Raw genomic sequence first — 19,425 nt, 5'->3', positions numbered from 1 at the left:
ACAGGATCAATCTCTGGGTCGGGAAGAGCCCTTGGAGGAGGAAATAGACCTACTACAGTATTCTTGTCTGTAAAATCCCAAGGCAGAGGAACCTGGCATGCTACAGTCCATGGGGTCACAAAAGAATCAGACACGACTGACCACAGCAAGTTAGTGTCTGATTTACAATTCTTTCATTCCACTATTAAGTAAGTATGAAGTCCACCTGTGTATTTGGGAAAAGACCAATACTTTGGATGTTAATTCTGATTTCTGTTTTCTTTTTGTCATTTTTTTCTTTCTTGTATTTAAAGCAAAAAATGTATACTACTACAGAAACTAAGCAGATCAACTAAACTAAGAATAATAGCTAAGACTGCTGCTGCTGCTGCTAAGTCGCTTCAGTCGTGCGACACTTATCTTACAGAAGATTTTCTGCTAGTCACAAGGAGCTGCTGTCACCATGTAGGGATCTAGTGCTTTTCTAGGTACGAAGAGATGTAAGGATTGGGCTCATAAAATCAGTTCCTGAAAAATCTAACTATCTAAAGGCCTGTCTCACCAGTTTTCCTGCCATTCCTGTTATCCACCCTGAACTCCCCTCAGGGTGCATTGAAGGTCAACAGCTGCAGTAAAACAGGATTCAGTCTCCACAGAGAGAGACAGCAAATGCCCTTGGCAAGCACCGATTTTTCATTGAGAGGATGCCCCTCAAGGTCATAAACCCTACCATAGTTTGGGAGGCTTTTCATGACCATTTTGTCCCATGATGCTAAGAAAGCTCATTCCTAGGTCTGGAGAAGATTTTGCTGATAGGTCACTCAATGTGCTGTTATTGGACTAGGTCTTAATAGTCAAAGATCTCTGGACACCTGCCCTCTAGTTGTGCTCAGGAGAATATTCCCTCTTATCGCATCTTCCCATATCTGCTGCTGCTGCTGCTAAGTCACTTCAGTTGTGTCTGACTCTGTGCAGCCCCACAGACAGCAGCCCACCAGGCCCCCCCGTCCCTGGGATTCTCCAGGCAAGAACACTGGAGTGGGTTGCCGTTTCCTTCTCCAATGCATGACAGTGAAAAGTGAAAGTGAAGTCACTCAGTCGTGTCCGACTCTTAGCGACCCCATGGACTGCAGCCTACCAGGCTCCTCTGCCAATGGGATTTTCCAGGCAAGAGTGCTGGAGTTGGGTGCCATTGCCTTCTCCGAATAGCTAAGACAAACTGATGCAAAAAGCAGGTATGTAGGTGTATGTATACTGAGGTGGTGGTGAAAGAAATGATAAATAAATTACATTTAGAAATAAAACCTAATTAACTTAAACTACATTATTTAGAGATTATTTTAAACTACATCACTGACAAGAGATGATGTACATTTTCCTTTTTCATTTTTACTTTTCACTTGGTGAACTAGACTGTAAGAATTATTAAACTATTTATATAGAGCAGTAGCTTTGAATGAACCAAGAAATGTATAAATAAGCATGCTTTTACAAGTAAACAACTGCTGTATAGTAGACTGTAGTTATCTTAAGGGCTTTTGTTCTGCCCATTCATGATTTTAAATCATCCTGCTGATACCAACACCCCAAGTTCCCTAAGGAGTTTATTCCTAATTCCTGTGGTACTTCTGTCAATAATGGTACCACCATCCACAACAACTCCAATGAAAGAACAACTCAGGATTCTACTCTGGGAAAGATAATTTATCTTTCTATTATAATAAATAAAACCAGGGGAGATCGCTTCCCACACATATCTTCCAGTGGCAGGGAGGAAGCTCATTCATAACAAGAGAAAAATCAGAACACAAAGGGAAGCAAACTCTCAAAAGATGCTTCAGCACCAGATTCAGCTAAGCCAGAACCCATCCCCATCTATTCGGAGTTTCCCAGTAACATGACTTATATACTTTCTTTTGTTTAGCTTGAGTTGGATTTCTGTCATCCATGAGAAAGACATGTTACATACAATTTACTTGTATCATATATTAAAGCAAGGCCCCTAGGAAAGTCCGCTATATAATAAAATAAATTTTCTTTCAGAAAAGCTGAGGAATAAAGTTAATAATTAAGTAAAAACCATCACATATACAGGAAATGTTTTCAAGAAATGGGAGAAATAAACAAGTGAATTTTTTAATGTTACAGAAGACAGTTCAGACCTTACTATATAATCATTGTAATTACCAATATCATTTTATAACTATATATGTGTCTGAGGATATGTGTATAGTAACATTTAAAAATCAATCCACTTTTCAATTCATTTCACCTATTTCTGTTTGTATATATTTATGTCTATATACATACATCACTTCATGGCAAACAGATGGGGAAACAGTGGCTGACTTTATTTTTCTGGGCTCCAAAATCACTGCAGATGGTGATTACAGCCATGAAATTAAAAGACGTTTACTCCTTGGAAGGAAAGTTATGACCAACCTAGACAGCATATTAAAAAGCAGAGACATCACTTTGTCAACAAAGGTCTGTCTAAGTCAAGGCTATGGTTTCTCCAGTGGTCATGTATGGATGTGAGAGTTGGACTAGAAAGAAAGCTGAGCGCCGAAGAATAGATGCTTTTGAATGATGGTGTTGGAGAAGACTCCTGAGAGTCCCTTGGACTGCAAGGACATCCAACCAGTCTATCCTAAAGGAGATCAGTCCTGGGTGTTCATTGGAAGGACTGATGTTGAAGGTGAAACTCCAATACTTTGGCCACCTGATGCGAACAGCTGACTCATTTGAAAAGACCCTGATGCTGGGAAAGATTGAGGGCAGGAGGAGAAAGGGACAACAGAGGATGAGGTGGCTGGATGGCATCACCGACTCAATGGACATGGGTTTGGGTGAACTCCGGGAGTTGGTGATGGACAGGGAGGCCTGGCGTGCTGCTGTTCATGGGGTCGCAAAGAGTCGGACACAACTGAGTGACTGAACTGAACATATACAAAGTATACACTAATATATTGTATATATACCATATATAATTTATGTACAAAATATATTTTTATGTTTTAAAAAGAGTAAATATACAGATTTCATTGGATTTTTTTGCAACAACTTCTAGAAACGTGTCTTTTCTAAGTCATACTCATATATTGGGGCTGAATACTATGGTACTCTAAAAAGCAATGCATATTATTGTTTTTACAATGATTCATATTTCCAAAAGACATTAAGATGAAACCTCTCAAGATAGAAAAAATGAGTTTTTATAAATTATGTCATGTTTTAAATTACTATTTTTTATTTCCAGCAAAAATATTTAGGAAAAAATCATCTTTCTGGTCTAGAGCTAGCAAAATTTCAATTCCAAAAAGTAAAACTGGAATATCTATTCCTTACTCTCAAAAGGTTTAGAAAAACATAATTATATAGAGACAGAGTGATACATGGCATAAAGTTAACAGCTGAGGGTACTTGAGGGAACTTTGTACTATTTGTGAAATTTTTCTGTAAGTTTGAAGTTATTTCAGCATCAAAGTTCACAACTTTGTATCTTGTCTATCATATGATTATGAGAGTAAGTGATGATGCCATTAAAAGTACATTTTATTTTGTGAACTTTGTCTTTATATTGATGACCCATTTTTGAGATTTCTGCCTTTACCTTATTAATTTCTAAGGACTCCAAGTTTATGAAGCCTTTTGCTGATTCATACTCTTCTCAAGAGCCATTTGCCTTTTCAGTTTAGTTTATGGTGATATTTTCCCCCATGTTAAACCTATCTGATGTTTATTTTAGCCATTTTCTCCTATGTTCTGGTTGTGAGATACCCATTTAAAGGTTTAATATATAATCTACCTACATTTGCTTCTAGTTTGGAAAAACAAGAAGAGAAAAAGATGATAGAAAAGTATGGCGTAGTAGGACTAGGAAAATTAATTTACCTATTTCCTTATCTGGTACTAAATTTAAAAGAGAAAAACAGTTTTGGTTCATTTTCATTTTTAAAATAGCTTTTAATTTTTTTAATGTGACTATGTACTTCATTTCTGTGGTAGTCATGTAGTTACCACAAAATGAAAGCTTAGAGTTGCAGACATGACATAACCGTGCAAGAAAGAAAAAAAAAAATCAAATATTTGCACAAATGTTTTACAAATGTAACACTTCATCAAGCTTTTTTCTTTATACTAAGAAATATCTAAGTGTAATACAAACACACACTTCCCTGGTGGCTGAACAGTAAAGAATCTGCCTGCAATGCCAGAGACTTAGGTTTGATCCCTGAGTTGGGAAGATCCCCTGGAAAAGGGAATGTAAACATAAAATTTTACCTGCAATGTGCCACATTCTAACAGTATTTATGCCTTCCATGAGTTGGTTCTTGTGAACACAGGAACTACCTCAGAAGTTAAATAAACCTACAGAAGCCATTATATATATATATATATATAAATATTACAGATGAAAGTTTTCCATTTCAGAAGTGGTACAGTTCTTTAAAACCATAGGCTGTGGCTCTAAACTAGATGGATTCAAATCACAGTTCTGTTATGAAGTAGTTATATGATCTAGAGTGAAGTTAACTAATACAATTAACAATACTTACATCACAGAATCTGGGGAAAGATTAAACAGATTAATATATGTAAAGTACTTGGAAACAGTACTGGCCCATTCAAAGCATTCAACATGTTAACTGAGTTTCATCTAAAAACCATGCCCACACTTTAGTTAAAAGGAATGAAAACTATAATATAAAGAATTTGAGATCAAAAATCTCAGAATCAGGGTTTCACAGCTATTTTTCACTAAGTCCATGGCTTGTATAAACCCAAAAAGAGCACAGAAAAGTATGTAAAAACTATTGAAAATATAGGAATAATTTCATTAAAAATATACACATAGAAGTTTTTCATATACCTGTTTCAATATAAAATAGCCTAAGTATGCCAAAAATAAAAGCTTAAAGAAAAAACTGCAAATAACAAACTTTAAAAAGATGTAAACACTTTCATTGGTAAATAAAGAACATAAAGTTTTCTACTCATAGAACATACATAAAAATTTTCCATGCACTTTCCCTCATAAATATCATAAAATTATTCAAAATATTGTTGGCAATGTTATAACAATCCAACAAAATAAGAAATAAAATACTAACAAAAAATGTTAGAACATTTGAGAATTAAGAACTCATTGTAGTTCATGAATAGAAAGAAATCAAAACAAATAACAAATTATATCAATGCTACTGCTACTGCTGCTAAGTCACTTCAGTCATATCCGACTCTGTGCGACCCCATAGACAGCAGCCCACCAGGCTCCCCCGCCCCTGGGATTCTCCAGGCAAGAACACTGGAGTGGGTTGCCATTTCCTTCTCCAATGCATGAAAGTGAAAAGTGAAAGTGAAGTCGCTCAGTCGTGTCCAACTCTTCACGACCCCATGGACTGCAGCCTACCAGGCTCCTCTGCCAATGGGATTTTCCAGGCAAGAGTACTGGAGTGGGGTGCCATTGCCTTCTACATATATCAATGCTATAGATACAAAAAACACATCAATCCAAAGCCACAGAAAACAATAACAATTACACTAAGAAGAAATATTACAGTCTTCCTTTATTACTGAAGAAACTAACTAATCTTGGTAAAGAAACATAGCACTAGTAAGCACAAATCTTACAAACTCAAAAAGAAAAAAATCTGAATATGAAATAAATGGATAAAGGGAAAAGCTCAAATTAATGAAGAATAAATTTTAATAATCATTAAAACAATCTAAAGGTTAATACTTCTGAAAGCTCAATAAATAGGGAAACCCTTTTTGAGTCTGTTCATCGGGAAAAGTGTAAATGCGTGAGAGAGACAGAGATTAAAAAAAAGTAAACATTGAGAAGACATTCAAGTAAGTACTTAAGAATATATAGGTACAGACGACCAATTTGTTAACCCAAGAGAAAGGAACAATTCCCTTAAAAAGATAAGCTATTAAAAACCAAATTAAATTGAAGTAGAAAGCTTAAATAATTTTGATAAAAGAGTTTGAAAGAAGTATTTTCAAGTTATTTTAAAGTGACCAGGATCAGGTGGTTTTACCAGTGAGTTCCATGTAGATTTTAAGGAGCAAAACTATTATTTAAACTACTCTAAGCCATAGAAAAATACTAAAATTTCTATTTGGTGAAGTGAACATTATATTAGTTCTCAAATATTGTAATACAAGTACAAAAAATATATAAATTATAATTTAATGCCCTTAACTAAAATATAAACCTTGGCAATATATCAAAATAATACTGTAAGTGTTCATTCTAGTAACACAAGAACAGTTCAACAGTTAGGAAATTTATCATCATCAATTACATCAACAAACTAAACTTTGATTTCGTTATATGATTATAATCATGAATGACCAAAAAAGCCCTTCATAGAAACTCAGTCATTTCCAATAGAAAAAAAGCAATTTAGTATCCCAAAAATATTTAAACATAACATTTCTTAACAAAAACATTAATACACATAAAATAAATAATCCTTAGACTATCCTGATTAAATGTTTCAGAGACTTTTAATACATCTAAATACCTAAATGATGGTGAAATTTGATGGTAAGAATTAAGAAATAAGGACAAATCTGAAATTTTCTACATATATATAAAACATACACAGAAGCATATTCATATCTATGTACCGACATGCTTATATATAAATACCATCAAATTCATATATAACAACATACGTGTGTCCTCTCAGAAAATACATACTACACATAGAACTATACATTTGTATTTTCCATAGGTCAAAATATTAGTGTACCTGTTTAGGCAGTCGGAACAAGGAATTCTTGTAGAAAATGTCCTTGGCCTGGCTCCACGTGCCATCGATTATGATTATTGTGGAAGGATAAACAGGAGAATCTAATATAAATTCTTCCAAATTAGCAGCTTCAGCCCCTGGATATAATATTAATGTATCAGACTTCCGACAGATAGTTGAAAGTTCAGGATCTCTAAAAGTTTAAAATAAAAAGTCTTTATTAGTCTGTGAGGAGGACAGAAGCTTTATTATTCTTGTTGAACTTCTCTCAAAAATGCATGTTAAAGCATTTTAGCACAAGAGATATAATAATGAATAAGACAGCCTGTCTGCAAGCAATGAAACAAACTTCAGGGGGAAAGAGACAAGTTAAAGAATCATGGCATCTACAAAAATATACAATTAATATCAGCTTTAACAATGTCCCTTGAGATTAGGATCAGGGTAAAGATATGGGCTTTTGCCACTCATAATACACACTGTACATACTGAAAGTCCCAGTTACTGCAATAAGGCAAGAAAAAGAAATAAAAGCCATAAGCAACAGAAAGGAAGACATATACATGACAGAAAATGCTACTTACATATAAAGTTCTAGGGAATCTACAAAACAATTTCTATAACTAACAAATAAACTTAGAAAATCATAGTATACAGGGCTAATATACAAAGCCCAACTCTTTTCTTATATACTAGTGGCTAAAAAATGATAATAAGTACATTTAAATTCTATTTACAAAGGATACCAAAAGTAACATGCCTCTTATCCCCCCATGGTAATATCACAAACTCTATAACAGAAAACTAAATCAATCATTTAATTACTAGACTAATACTAAAACAATATTCTTAATCGGCTTTAGTTTAAAATCCAAGAGTGAATAATAATTTACTGGATAAGCACTATATTAGGCACCATCAAAAAAAACTGAAAATAACAAGGCGCAAAATGAGCTCGACTATTTAGAAGAGTATCAAGTTTCTCATGCCCAAGCACATTTGTGGAAGGGTTAGAGAGCCAACTGTCAGGGATGACCCAGACGGTTTCCACTTCTACCACCAAGATACTCACCATTTTTGCAATAAAAAAACAAGGTCCAAGTTGGCAGATTATATATCCACATCTATCCAAGAATTACAAAGAAACTATCATTATAAAGAGCCTCTGTGTGTGAAAGAAGTGTCACAGTGTAAATTATTTGGTTGCTCCCCGAGGAAGAGCTCTGGATCGTGCTTCAATTCCCAACAAAACGGCAAAATTCAAACAGCAGCACCAAGCCCAGACCAAAGCTCACTTCTGCAGGGCAAGGCAATGCAAACTGTAAATATATATATATATAAAGAATGCCTAAACAATAATTTCAGAAAAAGGAAAAAAGTTATTTTATAAACTTCTAATATGATGTTATTTTCATAATACAAAGCTAAATTAATAAAGGAAGAAAAACATTTGGTAAATTCCTTAGGCTTGGTGTTGGCACTAATCTTAGCATTTTCATAAGTGAACTGAAAAAGAAATCTCCATATTTTCAAGAGAAATTAAATTTTTCATCTAAAAATATATTTAGTATCAGTTCAGTTCAGTTGCTCCGTCGTGTCTGACTCTGCAACCCCATGAATCGCAGCACGCCAGGCCTCCCTGTCCATCACCAACTCCCGGAGTTCACCCAAACTCATGTGCATTAAGTCGGTGATGCCATCCAGCCATCTCATCCTCTGTTGTCCCCTTCTCCTCCTGCCCCCAATCCCTCCCAGAATCAGGATCTTTTCCAATGAGTCAACCCTTTACATGAGGTGGCCAAAGTATTGAAGTTTCAGCATCAGCATCAGTCCTTCCAATGAACACCCAGGACTGGTCTCCTTTAGGATGGACTGGTTGGATCTCCTTGCAGTCCAAGGGACTCTCAAGAGTCTTCTCCAACACCACAGTTCAAAAGTATCAATTCTTCGGCGCTCAGCTTTCTTCACAGTCCAACTCTCACATCCATACATGACCTCTGGAAAAACCATAGTCTTGACTAGATGGACCTTTGTTGGCAAAGTAATGTCTCTGCTTTTGAATATGCTATCTAGGTTGGTCATAACTTTCCTTCCAAGGAGTAAGCATCTTTTAATTTCATGGCTGCAATCACCATCTGCAGTGATTTTGGAGCCAAAAAAAATAAAGTCTTACACTGTTTCCAGTGTTTCCCCATCTATTTCCCATGAAGTGATGGAACCAGATGCCATGATCTTAGTTTTCTGAATGTTGAGCTTTAAGCCAACTTTTTCACTCTCCTCTTTCACTTTCATCAAGAGGCTTTTTAGTTCCTCTTCACTTTCTGCCATAAGGGTGGTGTCATCTGCATATCTGAGGTTATGGATTAGAGATACCAAGGGAACATTTCATGCAAAGATGGGCTCGAAAAGGACAGAAATGGTATGGACCTAACAGAAGCAGAAGATATGAAGAAGAGGTGGCAAGAATACACAGAACTGTACAAAAAAGATCTTCACGACCCAGATAACCATGATGGTGTGATCACTCACCTAGAGCCAGACATTCTGGAATGTGAAGTCAAGTGGGCCTCAGAAAGCATCACTACAAACAAAGCTAGTGGAGGTGATGGAATTCCAGTTGAGCTCTTTCAAATCCTGAAAGATGATGCTGTAAAAGTTGCTGCACTCAATATGCCAGCAAATTTGGAAAACTCAGCAGTGGCCACAGGACTGGAAAAAGTCAGTTTTCATTCCAATCCCAAAGAAAGGCAATGCCAAAGAATGCTCAAACTACTGCACAATTGTACTCATCTCGCATGCCAGTAAAGTAATGCTCAAAATTCTCCAAGCCAGGCTTCAGCAATATGTGAACCGTGAACTTCCTGATGTTCAAGCTGGTTTTAGAAAAGGCAGAGGAACCAGAGATCAAATTGCCAACATCCACTGGATCGTGGATAAAGCAAGAGAGTTCCAGAAAAACATCTATTTCTGCTTTATTGACTATGCCAAAGCCTTTGACTGTGTGGATCACAATAAACTGTGGAAAATTCTGAAAGAGATGGGAATACCAGACCACCTGACCTGCCTCTTGAGAAATGTGTATGCAGGTCAGGAAGCAACAGTTAGAACTGGACATGGAATAACAGACTGGTTCCAAATAGGAAAAGGAGTACGTCAAGGCTGTATATTGTCACCCTGCTTATTTAACTTCTATGCAGAGTACATCATGAGAAATGCTGGGCTAGAAGAAGCACAAGCTAGAATCAAGATTTCAGGGAGAAATATCAATAACCTCAGATAATTAGTACAGATAGGATCAAAGTAATTGTGAAGACTGTGAATAGGCAGGAAAGCAACAAATATGCTTCAAAGGTAAGAAACAACTTGTAGAAAAATTTAAATAATATATATTTATATTAATGGGTTCTATAATACAGAGCAAAATAAGATCCAAGAGTATTGTAGAATTGTCTGTGAAGATATCAACTAACTAACTTCAACATACTGGACCTCATCAAAAAAATATTTTACAACACAAGAGAAGGTAGTCTATCATTTTTTTAAAAATATGACGTGCCTATAACTAGAATACTAAATACAGTTCTCATCACTGTACCTTAGGAAGATCTTAATGGACTAGAAATGGAATATATGTTTTTATATAAATAGATATCATATAAAATTAAAAGAAAAAAAGAAAAACAGGAACTGAATCTAATACAAGTACTAACATCTTAAAATAAACCATCTTAACAAAAATGAAATAAACAGTAAATATACATGCCTTTTGAGGGAGAAGGCAGAAATTCTATTTTTTAGCCACTTCCAATGTACTATGTTCTAGGTCTGATAGATAACCTGAAGAAAATCATTTTTAAAGTAAAAAAAGAATTTGATTAAATTGCCCTAAAAATTAATTTACCTTTCCTCGCTGAAGCGACGACCAATCTTGATTTTACATTTATCTTTGGGGAGACATGCTGCTAGAAGAGGAACTGTCCGCAACACCTTGTTTTCCTGTAATTAAAAAATTAATTAAAATGCAGATTTTACTTAGATAAACACACTTTTAAGACTTTTTTCTTTTGGCCACACTGCACAGCTTTCCAGATCTTGGTCCCCTACCCAGAGATCGTTGAACACAGCCCCTCAGCAGTGAAAGTGCCAAGTTCTAACCACTGGACTGCCAGGGAATTCCCCACTTTAAAAATTTTCTGATGAACATTTGATTCACAACATTATATACAACTTTCACAAGTTGTTTACTACAGACCACAATTTAATAAAACAGAGCTTATCAGTACTAAACATGAGTGTATATTTTTATTCTATTTGGGTGTGTTTATATGTTTACTGATCAAAAAGATAACATTAAATAATAGTTAAGATTATAAAAAATGTAAACATGTTTACATTGAATCAAACTTTTTGATTCAATTAAAGAAAAAACAAACTTTTTTTTTCACTACTACATTTTGTAGTATGTCAACTTGAAGCTAATTATCTAGATATTGATGCTTCAAAAGCAAACACGTGTTCAAAAAACAAAAGAATTGGGCATACTGTTTTGGAACAATAAAGAAACACAGAAGCCAACCTTAAAAGCAACCAATGGAACAACTTGAGCAATAAAATAATAAACATAGTATTTGGATTATAACCCAAAGTATAAAATAGAGTCCAGACTGATATAAATAAATATTAAATAAATAGGAGAGAAGAGACAAATCTTCCTCATAGAAGAATTCCGAGGAATAAACATAAACTCTCCCCACTCCAGGAGGTGATGTTTCCTCTCTCCTTCCTACTTGAGTGTGGGCTGCATTTATGACCTTCCATCCAAAGAATAAAGTATGTAAAGAGAAATAAAATACAATTTTCATGTGGAAAAAGTTGGTGACAATTTCTGTAAATTGCATTAACTATCATCATAGTTAATGTTCACCATAAATCAGTGGTTTTTTTTCTCTCAATGTCCTAACTTCCAACACAAAAAAACCACCTTTCTGGTTGTCACAAGAACTCCATTTTTAAGCCTAGTAGAGACAGGTGATTAGCTATTCTGTCTTAGCCTCATACTTATCTTGGTTATTCTGGTCTATGGGGCTCAGTCACTGCCTGGCTCTTTTCCACTGGCCCAACTGGGAATGTCATGCTTCATCAAATAAGTGACAGAGCCCTAGAAAATCTCATGGACCGGCAAGCTACAGCCCATGGGATCGCAAAGGAGTCAGACACGACTAAAGCAACTGAGCAGGCACGCACACAGACTCCAATGTTATCTTTACCAATTTACTTAATCCTTTGTGTATATACATCCTCACAGTGAATAATTTGACTACTTTTGTGTCTGTAAAAAAGTGACAATGTCCTCAAGGATTATCAAATATTACTTACCTTCCTTTAGGAATATCATTTAGCAAATTAATACATAAAACAATAAAATTATACATGAATTTATTAAAGTAATTAAAAATAAATTTATAATTATTTTTTTTCACAGAAACAAAAAGTATTGTAGTAATGGTATTCAACAAACACACACACAGTTACTCTCTCAGAACATTCTGTGTTTACTTCTTTAACCTCTGAATCTAGGAAGTATTAATTAAAAGAATATGTAAAAGGTAAATTTAAACATGCTGAGAGTAGTTAGACTAATCTACCTAATAAAAAATTCAAAAAGAAATAGGAGAGTCAGAATTTGCTGGGATTTTAACTAAAAAGAACATGCAGCAGTCTGGCGCTTGAAGAAGCCTGGAAACAGCACTTTGGAGCAGCTCCTCTGGTGAAGGGGACGAGCAGGAGGCAGACAAGAGGGCAGTTTCAGGACAGTTTCCAGTGTCTCACACTGTTTTCTTCCCTCCTTCCCAGCACTTTTGAGACTCTGATACATAATTAAACCACCTTCCAAACTTTTGTCAAAGTAACACATGTATAAAAGTCAAACAGTGCCAAAAGATTTAAAATGTTCCCAGATACAGTCCCCAATACTACTTCCCAGAGGCAATTGCTTTAACTTTTCCAGCTATTTCTTCCAGTAGTTATGTTCATATTTCTATACATGCCTTGCTATTTCTTATCAATTTTAGATATTACATACAAACTATCAATTATTACCATCATATTAGGTAACCTTAATGTATGTAATTCTAAGTGCACTTTATGTATTATTCATTTACTAGTCACCATAAGACTCTTCCCTCATACCTTCCCTCTATCCTCATACTTCCCTCATACCCTCAGTTGGTAAAGAATCCACCTGCAATGCAGGAGACCCTGATTTGATTCCTGGGTCAGGAAGATCCACTGGAGAAGGGATAGGCTACTCTCTCCAGTATTCTTGGGCTTCCCTGGTGGCTCAGCTGGTAAAGAATCTGCCTGCAATGCAGGAGACCTGGGTCTGATCCCTGTGTTGGGAAGATCCCCTGGAGAAGGGAAAGGCTTCCCACTCCAGTATTCTTGCCTGCAGAATCCCTATGGACAGTGGAGCCTGGCGGGCTGCAGTCCATGTGGTTGCAAAGAGTCAGATACAACTGACTGACTAAACACCGACCATTCACCATAAACCAGTAACACAGTATATTTTTATTACATCCATTTCATTAATGACAAAACTGAGGCACGGAGAGGTTATCTTTCCCAGGGTTACAGAGTTTACAGAGATGTGAAGAATTTAAACTCCTGAGCCTTACTCATTCTATAACTATAGCCTCTCATAATTAATGAAGATTTAGCTTTCTTACATAACTCCTTACCCTTACATCTTCTAGTACTTTTAGTGAAATCAATAAACAGTATTTACAGCATTAATGGCAATATGTGTGTGTGTGTATGTGTATATATATATATACATATACTGTTCACAAAAAGCCAAGCTATTTAAAATAACATTTCTTTTTTGTAAAGTTTTTTTTGTTATTTTTGAGGTAACTCTTTTCTTTCTATCCTTAAGTAATTTTCTATATGCATGTCCATACTCTTTGAAATGCTCCTCCATAATAAACACCATTTCATCCATTCCATCAAGTCTTCTTTCCTCAAAGCCCCTTCCTAGAGCCTACACAACTGGTTTTCCATCAGTTTTTTGGGGAAGACATCAAACTGACCTGTTCTGTGACTGAAAACTGTATGCTGAGATTAAGCACAAGGCAGCCCAGTATGACTGAGTTAGATTAAGATTGCAAAGTTCCTTGGGTGATAAAGAAAAGCAATACAGATGGACTTGTACATACGTGAAATACATTTGCAGCACATACAATTATGGATGGATCATCTAAAGTGTGGATTAACCATGAAAGAAGGAAGGAAGTGAGGAATAGAGAGAAGAAAGAAGAAAAGGAAGTGGGGGAGGCAGGAATGAAGAAAACAAGGAAGATATGAAAACATTAAAATTGCCACAAATCAATGAAAAACCTTCAGTTTAAAATCCATTTTATATCTGGAACCAAATAACAATGAAAATGTCCCATACTATGTGTATTATAAAATGAAAACAACACTTGTCATCAAAAGTCAAGCTTTAGTCAAAACTGTTATGGCCAATAAGCTATCATTTTATGTAAATTTGAGCTACACTGGGTTGTAAGTTTAAATGCAGTAATATAATGCTAGTGATAAAAGTGTCACAATCCTGACAAAAGCATGCTGTTAACACTGGGGGAAAAAAAACGGTTGCCCAGCAAATGAAACATCTAACAATTCACAATAAAAGTTAATTATTTTATCATTTGGAAAAGGAAAGTGACAGATTAATATCCTTTAATGTCTTTGTTAAAGTCTTCAAGTGCTGTATATTAATACTTCAGAAATACAAGAAAAACATTATTCCTCCTTCAAAGCCTAGTAGAGTTTTAACTTCAGTTTACATTAAACTCATTTCTGTACCTGTATCACACATCAAAGAGTTTGGTACTGATGCCAATTTCTGATTATCTATGCTCTCCTTCTCTCCTCTCATTACTGCATTTGAGTTACTAACACACATACACACTACCACATGCATAATCCTCCCCAATATATGAAACCATTAACTAAAAAGCTTTTATATACAACATATATACATATTTTATATATTTTTATTTTCATATATACATGTAAAATATACACATTTGTTATATTCACTTAAAGTAGTAAAAAACTTACACATTCATTTTATAACACTAAAGTGCTGAGAGTAACTTCTACCTTAACAAGGAAAGACATCAAAGAACAAAAGCTAAGATCAAAATTTAAAAAGCAATAATTTCTTGACTCAACTCACAAAATCTCATTTTTTTCCTCCATATAAAATCACTGGAATTCTAAATTTCTCTCTACCATTCAGTAACATGGTTTTTATGAAATAACACCATTTTATGAAATACATTTTATCTGTCTATAAAGCATATCAATTTATTTTTAAAAATGCTGAAAAGCTGAAAGGATGAGTATGTTCACCTGCATGCATCCTCTTGTGTACTAATATCCTATCTAACATTGTGTATTTCACAACACCTTACTCACCTCTGCTGGATGCTGAATTATATACAAGTAGGTAGAGATGTGTAGAGGATGCGCTGGTAGAAATGGACACAAACATACTTTCTGAGGCCGGCTAAAAGACAAAATAAAAAGAAAAACTGTAGTATGTTTAAAATAAAATTATATAACAATAACGTAAAATTTTAACATAATCGCACTTAATTATATAGATTTGCTAAAGCTGAATTCTTTTAAAGTGATATTAAGAAAGAATTTAATCAAACATATTTTCAATCTGAGAATTTGAAAAATAAGACTCAGGTAAATTTTTTACCATCCATAGTAGATTAAAGTATCTCAAAAAATATTGCCTTAATTATCTTCAGTGGAAGAAGAGTGATAAGTCACCACCATGTCTTTTTATTCATGAAGCAATACTTCTACTAACTTGCATTCCAAATCAAGAACAGATCTCATGTCAAACAGAAACCTGGCAACTAATCTGCATCATCTGAAGTTGGAAGGAACAAAGTGATAATAAAATACTGGAATATAATCACCACCTAGAAGGCAGTGCTAATCGAACTTAGCCATCAGTCCACATGGAGAACTTACCAGTTGTGAGAAGAAACCCAAACAGGGGCCACCAAAGAATATTTGGCTAGAATTACATCCTCAGAGCATGTATCATACCCATTTATTTTCCCTTCTGTTATGGTTTACTCTGTTGCTTTCATTTCCTTACTTTTTAGTGCCTCACTTGCTTCAGCAGTACTTATTACAAAATTCGGATGGAATAAAAGGGTACACGTCCCATCTCAGTTCTCCAGCCTAGTGCATTCTCTTCCCTAATGGCAACCAGTGATTAGTTTCTTGTGTGTCCTCCCAAAGGTACTGAAGGCATATACATGGGTAGTTTATAATTACATCCTGTATTAAATATGTGTGTTTATAACATGAAATTAATCAAGCAGCCAGATAAAATATGATGGAAGCAAATGTTCACAATAGATCACTATTACAGGCAGATGTCACATGGCATTGTAACAGTATACAAGTGAATGCTATATTTTAAAGAGAATTCCCAACAGCATATTTACTATTAGAAAATCGATTGCTACCCACTGTTTCTCAATTTTACTTATGTTGAGTTATAGCCTGAGGTAAAAAATATGTATATTAATAAAACACAGTGTGAGTAAATTGGTTCGATTGTATCTACCACCTCACTTTGCAAGAAACTGTTAAACCTTTGCTCCTGCTGAAGAAATTATCTAAATAATATTTGAGGCAGAGGTATAAACATATTGTACAATGTGATCCCACTTCCCCTTTTCACTACTGAACCAAGAGTGAATGATTAACGCAAGGAAATCAATACACTTGTTTTCCAATGACATCTGAAATGATTCAGTGTGACTACTCAGTCCTACCAAGGATTCCTTCTTAGGAATGTGAGCAAATTTATAGGAACAGAGAGTCTCTCAGTGGTCACAAGAAGAGTAAACATAAGCAAACAGAGGAGGAGTGACTTATGGGACTATATAGTGACAAACAAGGGATTCCCTGGTGGCTCAGATGGTAAAGAGTCTGCCTGCAATGCTGGAGACCAGAGTTCGATCCCTGGGTAAGGACGATCCCTTGGAGAAGAAAATGGAAACCCACTCCAGTATTCTTGCCTGGAAAATTCCATGGATGGAGGAGCCTGGCGGGGTACAGTCCATAGGGTCACAAAGAGTTGGACACAACCAAGCAACTTCATTTTCATTCACTTTCAGTGACAAACAAATCAAGGGCTACAATTAGAAAGGATTTCCCATTCAATGGAAGGACACAGCAGATGAGATATATTCAAGTTTTAAAAGTTTAAGTTTCTGGAGTCTATCCCATCAGGATGTTTGCATAAGCCTCTTAGCCTCATCCACAGGGGTCAGACAGAAGCAAGAAGAACTACAATCCCAGAGCCTCCAGAACAAAAGACACAATCACAGAAAGCTAACCAAAATAAAAATTCATAGGATCATGACCCAGATAAAGGAACAAGATAAATTCCCAGAAAATCAACTAAACTATATGGAGACAGGCAATCTTCCAGAAAAAGAATTCAGAATAACGACAGTGAAGATGATCCAAGATGTTGGAAAAAAAATGGAGAAGATGCAAGTAATGTTTACCAAAGACCAAGAACTAACGAACAAACAAACAGAGATGAACAATACACTAGAAGCAATCAGTAACAGAATACCTGAGGCAGAAGAACGGATAAGTGATCTGGAAGAAGAATGGTGGAAATCACTGCCGCAAAACATGGAAAAAAGAAGGAAAAGAAGTGAAGACAGCATAAGAGACCTCTGGGACAACACTAAACACACCAATATTCACATTATAGGGGTCCCAGAAGGAGAAGAGAGAGAGAAAGGACCTAAGAAAATATATGAAGAGATAAAAGTTTAAGTTTCTGATTTTTTTTGCATGAAACTGCATATGACTGCAATGCATGACCAAATGTCAATAACATTATTTTATAAAATGTAATTTAAGATCAGATGAAAGGACTTCCACAGTGGTATGGTGGATAGGACTCTGCCTGCCAAGGCAGGGGACATGGGTTCAATCTCTAGTCTGTGAATATTCCACATGCTGTTCAGTTCAGTGGCTCAGTCGTGTCCGACTCTTTCTGACCCCATGAATCGCAGCACGCCAGGCCTCCCTGTCCATCACCAACTCCCGGAGTTCACCCAAACTCATGTCCATCAAGTTGGTGATGCCATCCAGCCATCTCATCCTCTGTTGTCCCCTTCTCCTCCTGCCCCCAATCCCTCCCAGCATCAGAGTCTTTTCCAATGAGTCAACTCTTCACATGAGGTGGCCAAAGTACTGGAGTTTCAGCCTTAGCATCAGTCCTTCCAATGAACACCCAGGACTGATCTCCTTTAGAATGGATTGGTTGGATCTCCTTGCAGTCCAAGGGACTCTCAAGAGTCTTATCCAACACCACAGTTCAAAAGCATTAATTCTTCGGCGCTCAGCTTTCTTCACAGTCCAACTCTCACATCCATACATGACCACTGGAAAAACCATAGCCTTGACTAGATAGATGTCTCTGCTTTTTAATATACTGTCTAGGTTAGTCATAACTTTCCTTCCAAGGAGTAAGCATCTTTTAATTTCATGGCTGAAATTGCCATCTGCAGTGATTTTGGAGCCCCAAAAAATAAAGTCTGACACTGTTTCCACTGTTTCCACATCTATTTCCCATGAAGTCATGGGACCAGATGGCATGATCTTCGTTTTCTGAATGTTGAGCTTTAAGCCAACTTTTTCACGCTCCACTTTCACTTTCATCAAGAGGCTTTTTAGTTCCTCTTCACTTTCTGCCATAAGGGTGGTGTCATCTGCATATCTGAGGTTATTGCTGAGGAGCAGCTAAAGCCCACACGCTACAACTACTGAGCCTGTACATGCTAGGGTCCACCATCTGCAACTACTGAAGCCCGTGCACCCTAGAGCCTGTGCTCTAGAACAAAAGAAGCCACCAAAATGAAAAGCCCATGCACCACAACAAAGAGTAGCCTTCACTCTCTGTAAATAAAGAAAGTCCAAGCACAGCAAGAAAGACTCAGTACAGCCAAAAATAAGAAAAAGATCAGATGAAGCCATTTTTAAAAAATCAGAATTTAACTGCAAATCAACTGACATATTTATAAACTATATGGTTCTAAGAATATGAAAGAATGCAAAAAAACTACCAGATATCCTATGTAGGAAAATCCACATATCAGTAGAGCCAAAGAACTGAAAAATCCAATCAAGAAAACAATCTGAGTGAAAGCCATCGACTTTTGTGGGTAGCAGAAAATTGGCAAAATAAACTCTTGTTAATAACATCTTTCCAGCTTGTGATTCATCACAAGCTGGAATCAGGATTGCCAAGAGAAATATCAATAACCTCAGATATGCACATGATACCACCCAAACTGCAGAAAGTGAAGAGGAATTAAAGAGCCTCTTGATGAAGGTGAAAGAGGAAAGTGAAAAAGCTGGCTTAAAACTCAACATTCAAAAAACTAAGATCATGGCATCCACTCCCATCACTTCATGGCAAATAGATGGTGGGGTGGGGAAGGAAACAGTGTCAGACTTTTTCTGGACTCCAAAAACACTGCAGGTGGTGACTGCACACATGAAATTAAAAGACGCTTGCTCCTTGGAAGAAAAGCTATGACCAACTTAGACA

General features: G+C 36.0%; 1 protein-coding gene across 1 annotated transcript in view; it reads right to left on the bottom strand.

Moving 5' to 3' along the window:
• The window catches only part of DTWD2 (DTW domain containing 2), a 74,189-nt gene that overhangs the window by 28,493 nt on the left and 26,271 nt on the right, over window positions 1-19,425 (bottom strand). The window contains exons 2-4 of the mRNA XM_055550309.1: window positions 15,231-15,321; window positions 10,648-10,742; window positions 6,747-6,939 (exon numbers count right to left, since the gene is read on the bottom strand). Coding sequence (XP_055406284.1) covers window positions 6,747-6,939; window positions 10,648-10,742; window positions 15,231-15,321 — 379 coding nt within the window. The remainder of the gene's footprint in view (window positions 1-6,746; window positions 6,940-10,647; window positions 10,743-15,230; window positions 15,322-19,425) is intronic.

This window comes from Bubalus kerabau, chromosome 1 (genome assembly GCF_029407905.1).
Source record: "Bubalus kerabau isolate K-KA32 ecotype Philippines breed swamp buffalo chromosome 1, PCC_UOA_SB_1v2, whole genome shotgun sequence".
NCBI lineage: Eukaryota > Metazoa > Chordata > Mammalia > Artiodactyla > Bovidae > Bubalus > Bubalus kerabau.
Note: the sequence above shows the minus strand (reverse complement) of the source record. Positions and strands in the feature narration are given on the sequence as shown.